Source organism: Suillus fuscotomentosus (genome assembly GCF_016647785.1).
Source record: "Suillus fuscotomentosus strain FC203 chromosome Unknown F5891scaffold_136, whole genome shotgun sequence".
Taxonomy (NCBI): Eukaryota; Fungi; Basidiomycota; class Agaricomycetes; order Boletales; family Suillaceae; genus Suillus; species Suillus fuscotomentosus.
Window position 1 is genome coordinate 69281 of NW_024539648.1, and position 15330 is coordinate 84610.

At 44.6% G+C, this 15330-nt stretch overlaps 2 protein-coding genes across 2 annotated transcripts; both read right to left on the reverse strand.

The window, feature by feature from the left end:
- Positions 1–99: 99 nt before the first annotated feature.
- F5891DRAFT_1197953 (uncharacterized protein) lies at positions 100–1155 on the reverse strand (the record flags this gene model as incomplete). Its single annotated transcript, XM_041368571.1, has 3 exons — positions 100–633; positions 688–807; positions 865–1155. 3 exons carry the CDS (start codon positions 1153–1155, stop codon positions 100–102), a joined length of 945 nt encoding a protein of 314 aa, XP_041217880.1.
- Positions 1156–8512: 7357 nt separating this feature from the next.
- F5891DRAFT_964615 (uncharacterized protein) lies at positions 8513–9328 on the reverse strand (the record flags this gene model as incomplete). Its single annotated transcript, XM_041376108.1, has 3 exons — positions 8513–8860; positions 8915–9124; positions 9194–9328. Coding segments are annotated over 3 exons (693 nt in total), but the record flags the coding sequence as incomplete, so codon positions are not given.
- Between the last annotated feature and the right edge of the window lie 6002 nt (positions 9329–15330).

Consider the following 15330-nt stretch of genomic DNA (forward strand, 5'->3'; position numbering starts at 1 on the left):
GCGCTACCGAGTAGGTATGTAAAGATATATATGAGTGAGAATCCATGATAAAAATAAAGATGGAACAATATGCAAATGAGAGAAATAGAAATATACGCACTAGAGGGCTTGGTGGACAGTGGATGGATGCTTCTGGATGGCTGGCACTATAGGGTGCTCAAGCGCGGGAACGCGTGTGCACGCGTATACATCATGAAGCGCGGGAATGGCGCGCATTGCATGGGAAAGCTGCGCCTCATAGTGGAATACCTGTGGATAGCACACAGAGTGATGCTGCAAGTTTGTGCTATGTACTCCTAGTGTAACGCGCCATATCACACCATGAGAGGCATGAGTCTCTACACTGGTAGGAGTAGATGGTGGGGGAAGGGCATGCCGGTGCGCAGGCTCCATTCCAGATGTGGCAGTGGGAGTGGATGATTGGGGAAGTAGGGGCCAGTACCCACCAGGAGGCCCCATTGCAGAAGAGGATGACTCTGATGGGGAAGGACCGGCAACAGCCTGAGTCCTGGCCTTTGGCTGATGGGTAGTGTACTTTCCCTTGGCAGAGATAAGCTCCTGGGGAATCATCTGGTCAAGAGTGCTGAAGTGCGGGAACCCTTTGGTCTTGTACGGTGCTGCACCAGGATGGCCCTAAGGTTAAAGAAAATAAGCAGACTATTTGTTTGATATGGTAGTACTACATACCTTGGCATATCTGTCCCAAGTATCTCCATGTTCATCTGTAATTCCAGCACCGTGTTCATCACTCCATGAAAAGCCGGATGTCTTCTTGATGTTGACAACAACACCATAAGCTGACTTGAGCTACAGATATATAACATTAGAAATAAATAGAAAGTATTAGATTCTGTTTAAACATACATTGCCCCACTTCGTCTTGCAGGAATCAGCAGTCTTTTCTCCGCCATGCTGGTGGGTGAAGGTCTTCTTGATATGTTCAGCGGCTCCTTGAAAAGTGGTCATTTTGAAGGTTAGACCATCACCAGCCCCAGATTTGTTACTGGAGAGGTAATCAATCAAGGCCCTTTCTTCATCTATCGTCCAATGTGAGGGGATTTTCCTTGTTCTTTCTAACATTGAGCCTTGAATGTTGGCAGATCCTTGGGATCGGCGGGAATGAGTAGATTCAACAGAAGTATCACTGAGAGACATGGTGGTAGATCTAGTTCTGGCTCTGAAAGAGTATGGATCTCTGTGAGTATATCTAGCCATCATCATATAGACTTGTAATAACGCGCTAGGCAAGGAATCCGGGATCGCCCTTTGTGTGTCACATGACACCAAACATTGATTTGTTGAATTTTGATTTGGCGAATTTTGCCAGTCCGTACATAGCCTTAGTCAGTGTCATGCATCTACATACAAATGGTATGAGGACCTCGTACACCTCTGAGTCATCCGTTGAATATCAAGAACATCAATCGTATATACAAGGACTGTAGTATTTCACTCGATTCGGCACCACCTGTGACATGTGACACACTACATCATTTCGTCACCTCAGCATTTGAGGGTATGACACATGACAATGCAGAAATTTTCGGCACAAGTTAATTTCGACCATGTCAATTTCGACTGCACAACAGCAAGACAGAGCATACTGAGATAAAGACAAAAGCATAGAATTTTCTGCCGTCTGTGACACTTTATAGGAATTCGTCAATCCTTGATGTGACCCGTGACAAGCGTCAAATTTCGACCTGGCAGAATGGCTTGTGACATGTGACAGATGAATCAAGTGAAATACTACAGTATAGCCCCAAGATATGATACAGCAAACTAAATACCACTCATATATCAGCATCGTCTGTGCTGCCACTGGCATCTGGCGGACCGGACCCAGGGACCCACCGAAAGGAACAGTGCCAGTGATGAAGTGGACAAAATATTGGTGCTGTATTACTGACTTGTGAATCTGACTCAGTATAAAAGGCTAATCGAAGACGATGAACTTGTGGTGTTGATTAACATTAACATTGATGTTGTTGTGTCTCGGGACCATGTCTTTGTGCAATTAATATTTGAGCTCCACCATGCCATTCCCAACACTGCAAATGTCATGTGCAAATGCCCAGTGCACATCAGCAACTGCTGATGTGACTTAGACAAATACGGATGACAGATGAGAGCAGGAAGAGGGAAGAAGGTGGGGAGGATAACAAGGGAGAGGAGATGGATGAGACGGGCAGGAAGGAAGACATTGAGTAATGTGAATGTTTGAATTTATTTGAATATGATTGACTGTGCCTCGTTTTGCTTGTGGTCCACTAAGCTCGAGTTTGAGTAGTGTAGGGAGCTCGGGATACAATCCGCTGTAGAGACTCGTGCATCTCATAGTGTGATATGGCGCTTTACACTAGGGAGTATACAGCACCAACTCGCAGCATCACTCTGTGTACCATCCACAGTGATTCCTATATGACGCGCAGCTTTCCCGCGCAACGCGCGCCATGCGCGCACCATTCCCGCGCTTCACGATGTATACGCGCGCCCTATAGCGCCAGCCATCCAGATGCATCCATCCACTGTCCACCAAGCTCCCTAGTGCGTATATTTCCATTTCCTTTATTAGCATAGTTCCACCTTTATTTTTATCATAGTTTCTCACTCATATATATATTTACATACCTACTCGGTAGCGCTTCGGCTCCGCATGAGCGTGCTTAGGCGCGCTATATAAGCGCCAGCAGTACATACTATTATTTACCTTACTTTTCACCCAACTTTACCTAGTACTTACTACTTAGAAAGTCGCAGTAGAAATCTATTCATTAGCACAACACATCTCACATCCTTTATCTTGCTTATATCTTCACATAAGTTTAGTCTCTCTTATTTCCGCTTACACGCGCGCGCTTTCCCGCGCTTCGCGCTAATACGCGCGCGCATTCCCGCGCCTTCGTACCTTGCGTGCACCTGCGCTTTCTCGCGCTTCGCTGAAGCGCGTACCTCTAGATCTCCGCTGCACCTGCTTCCCCTTTAGGGTCGAATGCACTTGCCATCTCAAGTATCGCAGACTAGGCAACGCACGACCTACAACTTTTTAGATACAGTCAGGAGCATTTCTTTGTTCCTCTCAGTATTGTTGTTTCTACACCGCGTGATGGAGAACTTGGAGTGATTGTAAGACCTATTAAATATTTTCGAAAACATCAGATGTTTGACTCACTGAGTTATAGTGCAGCTTCTGTGGTGTCAAGAGCATTGTCGCCAGTCTGCATTCTCTTGGGTGCAAAACTATGGGATGGAGTGTCAGAAATTTCTCAGGACAATTGTAAGGACTTATAATACATTTTAAGGGGATATTTTCACACACTGTATTTTAAGACGTGGTAATGATGGAGATAATCTTACATGGCACCTTGAAAGGCCTTCGTTACCACCTTATAATGCCTTAAAATAGTGTCGCTGATGGGAAATATCATGTAAGCGTTGTAAGGTCTTGAAAGGGCTGCTGTAACAATAGAAGATAAAATTAGATTTCCAAGGTCCCAGATGGTATTTCAACGGTATTCTAATCTTTATTTCTATTATCTAATCTTCACCGTTGTTATCTATTGCTATCTGATCATATTGTAACTATCTAATTGTATTGTAATCTCAACCTGTATTATCTAAGCTACCTATTACTATTTCAAGTTTATTTCAAGTTAATCTATTGTACTTGGTAGGTTTCGAACACTTGTCATTAGAGTCTTTATAGTACTAATTCAAAGTACTCACTTGCATAGTTACTGCTAGGTTATTAGGGCTTAGAATACATTGAAACTTGCTTGAATATATTGTGTCTTTGAGTACCTTATAAGGTTACTAGTAAGGCTATCAGAATTTCGATGAAAAAAACACACAATCAATTCAACGTTCATATATAAACGAGTTACAAAATACAGCAGAGCATAAGACTACACGACAGCATGCAAGGTAAGATTAAATCAACGCTTTCCCCTCCCTCTTCCCCTTGGCTTACTAACAACTGTCTTGCTGCCACCATGTCGAGTTATACGTCCAACTGCTTCAGGCTCGGGCGCCACACTACGAGTTGCCGATGCACTCGGTTCGACGATAGGGCCACTGCCCAATGACAACTGACTGATACCCATCTGTACCTGCGCTGTTGCAGACACAGATTGAGAATTGTTGATGGAAATAGAGGCATGGGAGATGACGTTGACAACTGCTGAACTAGTGGGAATCAAAGCAGGAGAATCGAGTGCGTCGAGGAGGTCATCCTCCCATGTTCGAGCTTGAGTAATGGAAGGGACGTCGTTGGAAGTTGTTGGTAAGCTTTTGCTGGTGATATTGAAGACTTCTTTATTGAAATAATCCATGATGCCACAGGCCCACGGAGTGCGCTTGAACAAGCACTCCAAATAGAAATCGTAGTCAGCTTGGTAGTTTATCTTCATCTCTGCACCAGTCGCAGTGAACTCTGGATCATGCGTCAACAAGAAACACTGTAGATGAGGAATCTTGACTATACGTGAAAACACTTAAAACAAAAGGGTGCTCAACAGCAAGACCGGGATACGAGACAACGACTCGACCCAAGGGACAACCACTGAGAGAAGTTCCTTGAAATAAAGTGGAGGGAAACTCTATGAGCTAGGCAGGTGCTAACAGGCGCGAGAAGATAACGCACGTGAAGGCGCGCGTACATGAGGCAAAGGCGCGCGAGATGTGCGCGTGAGCGGGAGGTTCGAGAATGCGCGCACGCGAAGCGAAGGCGCACCTTGAGCGTTAAGGGAAAGGTCCTATTGAGGAGTGAATGCCCAGATGGATGATTGACAGGAGAATAAGATCTTATAACAAGTGAGGAGGTGATCTATACACTTTCCAGTACACAAAGATAAGGGGAAAGTAAGTACCAGAACCAAAGGAAACCCTTCTGTATTTAAGAATGGAGATTGCGCTAAGCGGCGCGCTTCCGAGCGCGCTCCCAAACCGAGTAACCATATCAACTCTAATTATAACTAAGTTTAAATAGACTTTCTATATGTAGCGCGGACGTCGGACCGAAGATTTTATTAGTTCAATGGACAAGATAGGAATAATGCACCAGCGAATCAGTAAGGACATGGGACGAATGGACGGACAATAGCATGAAGACCTAGGAGAAGGCGCGCTTCGCGTGCATAGCGCATGCGCAGGTAAGGCGCGCCTAAGTGCGCGCGAGTACGGATAAGGCGCGCGCGAGTGCGCGCGAGACTGGTCCTTAGGATTAGAGCTGTAGCATATAGGAATGTATGGGTAAAGGCTGGATATTCGGCATTGAGACGCGCGAGTCTCTACAACACGCCTATGTACTCAAGTAATAAGTAGTGTAAAACTGTTAATATATTGTTGGACTTACCATAACCGCAGCACCTGCAATTAAGCCTTCGGTCACGCATTGAGCGTTGCAGCGCTGCCCCCTAGCCTTCTGGCCCTTCGTCTTCCTGGAAAGTATCTTCTTTCCGTAGATTTCAACTCGAATGATCTGGCGTGACATTGTCAGTACACCAGTCTCTAAACATAACCGAATTACTTACTTTGACTAGTACAGGGTTCTTGAGGAATTCATTGGCCACCATAGCGTCCGGCCTCGCAAACAGAACAGGTGCGAGCTGAATGTACTCACCCTCACCATTCTTCTTCAGCAAACACAGAAGGTCGTGATCATCTCGCTTTCTGGCATCCATCTGAGACGAAAACAGAGTGGGGTCAAACTTGAGCATTGAGAAAATGAGACTTGCGCAGCTCTTGATGGCGTGCACGATATTGGACCGCTCGGCACTGACTGCAGCACGAAACTGAAAAGACGTATTGTGTAAGTAGTTTGTAAGACAGAAAAAGGTGAAGAACAAACCAGAGAATCAAACGACAAATACTTCTCCATAGACTTATGCAAGTCCTTGGACACACACTGATATAACTCTGCCATGGCGCCATTGAGCTTTGCCTCGGGAGATGCCCAACACGTAGGACTACGTGGGTCATTGTCAGGCTGTGGTGTCGTTGGGAAGACACCAGGGATGACCCAGAAATGGTAGAATAGTGTATACTTCTTGCCTTCAGCAGTGATTTTGGTGTCGAGTGCCGATGTCTTCTTGAGCGCATGGTTACGGCTGCAGGCAGGCACAGTAGCTGAGAGCGCGAGGTAGTCCTTCTTGAGAGCCTTAAACTCAACTTGTAGCGAGTTGTATGCCTGCTGCGCCGTTTTGAGTGCCTAGATACATCGATATTACATTAGTACTAGTAGTAGGATAACAAAATGATTGTACTTGCCTTGCGAACCTCGTGCATGGGTGCTTCCAGTTGAGGAACAGAGAGGATCGTCCTAAATATCTCGAGCTCATTGCCACTTGAGTCTTCACCATCTGATGCTTCAGTGTTACTGACAGCATCAATATCGGCCTCAAAGTTCTCGCTGGCATCAGAATCATCATCAAGAGTCTGGAGCATCTCTGAAACTACAACTGTGATGAGCTGAGGATCATTGATGGTACAGAAACAGTCAGAAACGAACCTACAGCGTGCTCCAAGGTTATAAGCAGAATGCTTATCTCAGTTATTGCTGTGGTGCTGCTGACGTCTATTGGCATGATGCGGCTCTGTCAATATTACATATTAACATCGGAGGTTTGGGATGTAGCGAGGGTGCTAAGATCCTCACCTGAGCCTCGAGGCAATATGCGCAGTTAGTGATACTGCTGCAGTTGCAGAGTAGACTGAGGTTTAGGTGGCGCCTATGTATGTTTTAGATATATATGAATATGACGAGCGGCTACTAAAGACTGACCTTGTGGGCTGAGTAGACTGAGGTTTAGGTGGCACCTAAGTATGTAAATCAGATAGATATGAATATGACAAGCGGCTACTAAAAACTGACCTTGTGGGTTGAGTAGACTGAGGTTTAGGTGGCGCCTAAGGATGTTTAGATATATGTGAATATGACGAGCGGCTACTAAAGACTGACCGAGGGTGTGGGATGATAGCCCATTCTGAAATGGGGCACACTCTGAGCATTGTGAAATGGGGAGGGATGGGTAGGTATTATGGGACTGTGTACAGCATGCTGCTGCTGCTGTGGTGGTGGTTGCTGGTTGCGGTTGCTGGTGAGACTGGAGGAGACAGAGAGGGAGGAGGGTAACAATAGCTGCGACCACGAATGATGTTGTTGCTGCTGTTGACCAGTAAATGAAGTCAGTATAGTAGAGACAAAATTCAAGTGATACTTACATGCATCAACGTGCCCACGACTTCATACGGAGGAACATGTCACTATCAACATGCTCGACAACCAGATATTCATCATGGTGTTCAGGATCGGGGAACAAAAGGGCTCCTCGAATGAAGGACTTGAGCAGGATGATAATCGAGTCAACTCTGGGAACAGATTTGACTCGAATAAGCCTCAGGTCTCAATCAATCCTACAAGTACTGCCAATGATGCCAGCAGTATAAGGCTGAACAAGCGTGAATTGAAAAGTGCCGATGTCTGAAATATCACATTTAAACATTAGTATGAGCCGAACAAAGATGGTCCTTTCTGCGCTGAGTTGGATGAGGGCACAGTCGAAGCGCTGTAGAAACAACAATACTGCTAGGAACAAATGATGCTCCTGACAGTATCTATAAATGTTGAAAGGTCGCGCGTTGCCTAGTCTGCGTTACTTGAGGAGACAAGTGCGTTCGACCCTAAAGGGGAAGCGAGTACAGCAAAGTTCTAGAGGTATGCGCTTCAGCAAAGCGCGAGAAAGCGCAGGTGTGCGCAAGGCGCGGGAACATGCGCGCGTATTAGCGCGAAGCGTGGGAAAGCGCGCGCGTGTATGCGGAAAATGATAAAGACTAGACTCAAGTGATAATATAATGCAAGAAAAGAGAAGGGAGATCCAAAGTGTGGACAAATAGACTTCTGCTATATTCTGCTAAGTAGTAAGTAAGTGATAACTAGTAATTGGGAGGTAAAAGTCCGGTGTAGTGTAGTATGTACTGCTGGCGCTTATATAGCGCGCCTAAGCGCGCTCATGCGGAGCCGAAGCGCTACCGAGTAGGTATGTAAAAATATATATGAGTGAGAAACTATGATAAAAATAAAGGTGGAACTATGCTAATAAAGGAAATGGAAATATACGTACTAGGGAGCTTGGTGGACAGTGGATGGATGCATCTGAATGGCTGGCGCTATAGGGCGCGCAAGCGCGGGAAAGCGCGCGCGCGTATACATCGTGAAGCGCGGGAAGTTATGCGCGCATGGCGCGCGTTGTGCGGGAAAGCTGTGCCTCATATAGGAATCGCTATGGACAGTACACAGAGTGGTGCTGCGAGTTGGTGCTGTATACTCCCTAGTGGAAACTGCCATATCACGCCATGAGAGGCATGATTCTCTACAGCGCGACTGTCCATGGAATGACAGATTGCAGCGGAGGTGGTCTGTTGACTGCCTCCAGTCAACAGTATTCTTGTAATTAACCTTGAGGTAGTGATGCTCGTGGATCTGAATGATATACCATAAGTTAGTGTGATGAATTTAAACAAGAATCAACCAACATACCAAGAAATCAGCCAGTATGGTCACCCATCTCGTCAACTGGTACCCATAACTTGGCAGTGATGTGTTGATGAAATCAGAGAATTTCTTGCGGAAGCCTTGAAATGCGCGATCATGGATGCCCAGCCTCATCTCAATGTCCTGGATAGTAGAGCAACTTTGAGGAGAGCCGAGCTTGATGTGCCCATCGAAGGCGATGTGGCCAATGTCATCGCCTGAGTTGTCCATGGCATCACCCAAGGCCTGCAGGCGACAATGTTCGTCAAGGGCGTCTACACGTCCTCGCAAAAGCAAGGACGCGCATTTGTGGTGATCAACTCGAAGGATCTAATACAAGTGTATATTAACATATCAGCATGATAAATGAACGAACGTGTGTACCTGTTTAGCGACGTCTTTCCCATTTGAGCGAAGAACATAGGTCATTTTCAAGGGGCCATGGAGCTCCTCGTTAGGGTGTGTACTGTAATTACGCGCCACACCTTTCTGTGTGATATCCCGCCAAGCGTGAGTCCAAAGATGTGTCTTGGGGAAATTCCAGTCTGTCTTGAGATCTTCAACAGTGGAAGTCATAGCACATTCTACATAGTCCTGAGATCTAGTCAGTAAGGATGATTCAATGAAAGGAAAAATGATTACCTTGAGAGCAGCATCAAAAACAAGGAATTCAGCATCCAGCATTGCAAGTGTCTGCTCTGTATGCATGTCAAGTCCAATCAAGCTGTCCAGCTGCAGGTAGCTGCAAATGACACGAAGAATGTGAAAGCCTTCTGGACTAGCTCTGTGTGTCAAAATGGGGAGCGCTGCGTAGAATGCTTGCTTTATGTCACAACCCAATAACGAATTAACGCTGGGCAGAGACTAGGACTCAAACAACAGAATAATCACACAGAGGAGGTAGGCAGCAGGTATGTCTTGGTATTGCTCACTTGGAGATACAAGAGGTTTGAACTAAAGAACTACTGACTACGATGAGCTACCTATATACACATATTGAGACTGAGATCGAAACTGAGTATGAACTAACTAACCAATCAGAATAATTAAAGGTATTGTACAATTCTATATATAACTATGATGTCATAACATGCGTCGCAGCCGCAGTAAGACTCTGGAACATTCCAAGAGTATCGTGAAGCATGACGTCAACATCTTCGGCATTGTCCGATAGATCACGTGACTCTGGTAATTCTACAATAGATGCAACAATAGGAACTTCTTCAACAGTAAACATATTCTTAGGAACAGGCACTATGACTGGGCGCTTAAAGGATTTGGAATTAAGGAATGAATAATGATTTGTATTTGGAACTCGTGACATTACCCCCTCTCTAGGATGAGCGTCATCGTGAATGAAACTAGGACGAATAAACTTCTTGCGCCATTCCAAAAACTCTTGGGTTTCGAACACCGATTTGTTAATTTTGCGGGGATTCAATGCCTTCGGATTTTGCTGGTGAAATTCTTGAACTTTCAACCGTGCATTCTCAAGGTTTTCCTCAGGTTCCCATGTCGCTTCTTCTATCGGATATCCTTCCCATTCTATTAAGTATTGGAGTTTTGATCTGTGCAGTCTCGAGTCTAGGACTTTTCGTACTGTCCATTCGGAATCGCCTTCTGATAAGATCTCTGGTGGCGGACAATGATGTGGAGGTCTTTGGACTAAGGTCGAGGGGGAATGCGGAGTGAGTAATTCTACATGGAATACCGGATGAATCTGATATTTTGTTGGAAGATTCAGGCAGTAATTTACATCACCCATCTTCTCTAACACTTCAAATGGACCAAGTCGTTGATCAGAGAGTTTCTTATTTGGTCTTTTCTGACAGATATTTTTGGCGTTGAGCCAGACCAGATCTCCTTTCTTGAATTGTGGTGCGTCTTTTACTCCTTTATCATAGAATCTCTTCATTATTTGGAACATAAACCAGTCCTCGGAATAACACCAATCCATCCTCTACATTCCACTCTTCGACTCCTCTACGTAATTGTACCGTTGCTGCTTTTAGCGTTTGTAGCGCTTTAGCAACTTCGGGCTCTCGTTCTGTGCATTGCCTTATCTTTCTCAGCAATTGTTTTTCTCCTTGCACTAGAACTTGGCCTCTTTTAGCAGCTTTTACAGTAAAAAACTCTGGTTTTAACAAAATATGATCAGAATTGTCGTTTTCTACCCCCCCTCTGTGGTCTTCTCTCCGAGAAAGCTTATCGGCCTTATCATTGACTACACCAGGCTTATGTTGGAGTGTAAATTCATACTCCGCCAGGAACAAACTCCATCTGGCTTGCCTTCTTGTCAACTTTTGGCTCGTCATAAAGTACTCGAGATTTTTATGATCCGTCCAGATCTCCACATGATGAGGTTTTCCCTGCACATAGTGCCTCCACTCCTCCAACGCTTGAATGATTGCGAGTAACTCTTTATCATGGATGTCATAATTTCTTTCTGCATCGTTCATTGACTTAGAGTAATACGCTGAAGGTACAACAATTCAGATGGTGAGTCTGAACAATGTGTTGGGTCTTGCAGAACCTAGCTGCTATTCGACCCTAAAGGGTTTCTGGACCAGGCTCAAGGCTCAGAGTAGAGGAAATATCATAAAAACTTGCTGATCTCTCAGACTCATACTGGTAACTGGTGAAAAGATTCCTTGATTATGTAAGCTACAAAAGTGCCAACATAAGGTAAGGTAAAAACAGTCTCTACCAGCCCAGCCAGAAATGAATCCCTACAACGCCACGGGATGCCATAGGTCGTCTTCCATCAGTTGAGATAGAACCGCTCCTGTTGCGTAATCAGAAGCATCGGTTTCTATTTTCATCTTTTTCTCAATGTCAGGCATTACTAGGATCGGAGCTGATGTAAACCTTGACTTCAGTTCATCAAAAGCATCTTGCTGTTTCTCCGTCCAGTCCCATTTGGCATCTTTCCATAATAAATCATTCATCGGTCTGGCAATGTCCGAGAACCTGAAGATAAATCTTCTGTAGAAGTTGGCAAAACCCATAAATGCTTGTATATCTTTAACGCATTTAGGTACAGGCCATTTCATTACTCCTTCTACTTTCACAGGGTCCATTCAAACACCACCCTTCTCCACTATCAACCCGAGGAACTCGACTTCTGTCTGTTTGAAGCTACACTTTTCAGGCTTCAGATACAGATCATTCTCTTTTAGTCGTTTCAGTACCTCTCGTACAACTTTTTGGTGTTGCTCCCTATTGCCATTTGTGAACACGAGGATATCATCGATATAGACAACTACGGTCTTTCCATCAATTAAATCTCTGAATATCTCGTTCATCATGGTTTGAAACATGGCAGGGGAGTTTGTTAAACTGAAGTACATTACAGTTGGTTCGTGGTGACCAAACGGCGTTTTGAAGGCTGCCTTCCACTCATCTCCTTCTTTCATGCGAATATTATTGTACCCCATCTTACATCCATTTTGGAGTACATCGTGGCACCGGTTAAAGCATCAATCAAATCTTGAGATCTCGGTAGTGGATATGCATTTTTAACCGTCTTCTCATTGAGCTTTCTATAGTCCATTACCGGTCTTAACTTGCCATCTTTTTTGGCCACAAAGAAGAAAGGTGCTGCTACTGGAGATTGTGAATCTCTAATACGTCCAAGTGCAGTTTCGGCTTTTAACCAATCTTTCAAGGTGTCCATCTCCTTAGGTGACAGAGGATAAGGTTTCGCATTTGGCGGAAGATCGCCATCGTCTTTAAGATCTATCGCATGATCCCATTTCTTTCTTTCAGGAAAGTGCTTAGATTCTTCATCTGAGAAAACTCCCAGGTACTCGTGAAGCCAATCAGGAACCATTTCTTCGACCGATTTCTTCACCTTTGTGGCTTCTTCTGCGACCTTCTGCTCCGTAGCAACCGAAGCTTTATATTTGATCCATTTTCCAGGATACTCTTCATCTTCTATTTCCTCAACCGTTGCCCTCTTCATCGCCATGTCTTCTTCGTCATCCTCTTCTACAGGAATCAGATCTGGCACTTCTTCTATCTTTTTTTGTTCTTTTCTTTTTTCTCTATTTTTTTGTCTTTGTTCTTTTTTAGTAATACATTTAATCGGGCAATGAGAAAGTGCAAAACGTCCAGCGTTCCAATCTATTTCTGGGTTGTGATATCTTAGCCAGTCTATGCCAATAATAACATCATTGCTTCCTAAGTCCGTAACCATGAAGGCTGCTTGATCCTCAACATGGTCACTGATCTTTAGACCTAATTCAGCGTAATGAGTCATCGATCCAGTGGCATTTAATGAGCCATCAATATTTTTAACTGGAATGGGCCTTAATAATTTATGGCACTGGACATCATTCTTTTTTACAAATTTCTCACTAATAAATAGTGTTGATGCACCACAGTCCACAAGTGCTTTTACATCTGCTTGTCGATTCTTTCCCTTCAGCGTGATCGGAATGTAAAAATGCTCAGATTTTGATTTGATAAATACTTCTGACACATCCGAAAACGTAGATAGAATGGAGAAACAATTGTTCGGGTCTAAGTTTGCAGACTTTGACTTTGACCCCTCTAAAAACCCTTGCCTTCTTTAGCGGCCCAAGCTTTGAACCAATTTGGGATAGGGTCTTCTTCTTTTGGCACTGTAGTAGCCTTCACCTGCGCTTTTGGCGCGACTGCATCTTTGCAGTTTCTAGCTATGTGGCTTTCGCCACCGCAGCGGTAACACTTGAAAGATCCAGTCTTTCCTTGAGGTTTTGGAGCACCTCGCTGTCTGCTGGCGTCGACGTCCATAGCGTCACTTTCCCTGCTAGGACCAGGTTTGTATTCAGGAGTCCTGGGGCCTTGTTTAGGGGTCCACCAGGTGGTCTTCTTCTTGTCCGCATCTAGCTCTTCAAAGTTGCGTCAATTTGGATCGCATGTTCCACCAGTTTCTTCATGGTGTCTTTGTCTTTGTAAGAGACATGAGCGAGCTGTGTTTTGACACGGTCTTGAAGTCCCATTTTGAACTTCTGTCGCTGGTCGTAGTCGGAAAATGAAGTGTGTGCAGCCTTTTGTTTGAAAGCGGCTGCATACTCTGGAACCGAGGAAGATCCTTGTTTAAGGGTTTCCAGTTCTCTGATCGCTTTTCCTTCACGATCTTCCTGCCCCCACATGGCTTCTAAGTCTTCCAGGAATTTCTCCACGGTCAACTTCTCATCTCCGGTTTTTCCAAGTTTAGCAATGTAAGGTTGTGCCCATTTAGCTGCAGTTCCTTTCATAAATGAAAGCATTACTCCAATCCTTTGGCCTTCTTGGATATTAGGCCATTGCGCAGTGTATAGCGCTACTTGTGATACCCAGACCATTAGTTCTATGGAGTCTTTTTCTCCTATGAAGTCTTGGGGTTTGGCATATTTGATGGAGGGGGAAGAGTTTGATGAAAGTAGGCTAGCTCCTGCAGAGCCGAATGATGGTTGTTGAGACTGTATTTTTATAGTCTCGTCTTCTTGCATTTCTAAGCGTACGGCAAGAAGTCTGTTTGATTCTTCTAGAGCCGCATTCTTGGCTTCTAGTTCTGCGATCCTGATCCTGAAGCTGTCCGCTTGATTTGCAAGTGACAAGTGAATGTACTCGACGATTTCCTGTGGGGTAGATGGTAATACTACCACCGGTGCAGGTTGTTCTCATACAGGAGAGTTTGGTAATTCAGACATAGTGCCAGTTGTGTTCTGGAACCCGATTTACTGATGTCTGTTGAAGAGCTGCTCGTAAGGGCTCTTCCGGAAGGGAACGATGATGAAAAGAAGAAAGTTTATGTAAACAGAAAACTGAAGCGGTCCCCGATATCTGATCGGATTCAACCTCGTACTTCAGGGTCAAAGGGTTCTTTAATCAACCCAACTGATGCTTCTCTAATACTGACTAGAAAAGGTATGTAAACTATACTCGATCGAGTGGGAAAAACTAGGGACAATGCAATCTCCATTCTGAGGGTACAAGCCTAGGACAAGTTATCACTCTTCCAGCCGAAGCTTACAAGTGCGAGTCTCACTAGGGTATGTCTCTAAATCCTCGTAGGTCGAAAGCACGGTTTGTCATCTAGACAGTTCCGCTATTGACTCGAAATGAATGCCTATGTGCGTAAAGAAGAAAAGAATAGGTAATATGAAACTATAGTAACATTGAGCAGGCAGGGTTTTGGGCCAGCACTCAAAGTTGCAGTGACACGCCTAATGTCGTGAACACCTCCGTATACTGGTGGCTGTGGTAAGACAGGGCCTGGTATAGGACTACTAACTAGGAAGGATGATAGGTAGGAAATGTGCTCAAATGAGCAAAGGAATGAAATCAAAAGGTCGCGGCGGTTAAGCTGGGCAAAAGTATAACGGCTTTGTTTCGGCTGATGGTGTGAAGGGACTTCCAACACGATCAGGCAAAAGAAAGAGAGATGCGAGAGTGTAACACGAGAGTCAGAGTCTCCTATAGTTCAAACCTGATGTCACAACCCAATAACAAATTAATGCTGGGCAGAGACTAGGACTCAAACAACATAATAATCACACAGAGGAGGTAGGCAGCAGGTACGTCTTGGTATTGCTCACTTGGAGATACAAGAGGTTTGAACTAAAGAACTACTGACTACAATGAGCTACCTATATACACATATTGAAACTGAGATCGAAACTGAGTATGAACTAACTAACCAATCAGAATAATTAAAGGTATTGTACAATTCTATATATAACTATGATGTCATAACATGTGTTGCAGCCACAGTAAGACTCTGGAACATTCCAAGAGTATCGCGAAGCATGACGTCAACATCTTCGGCATTG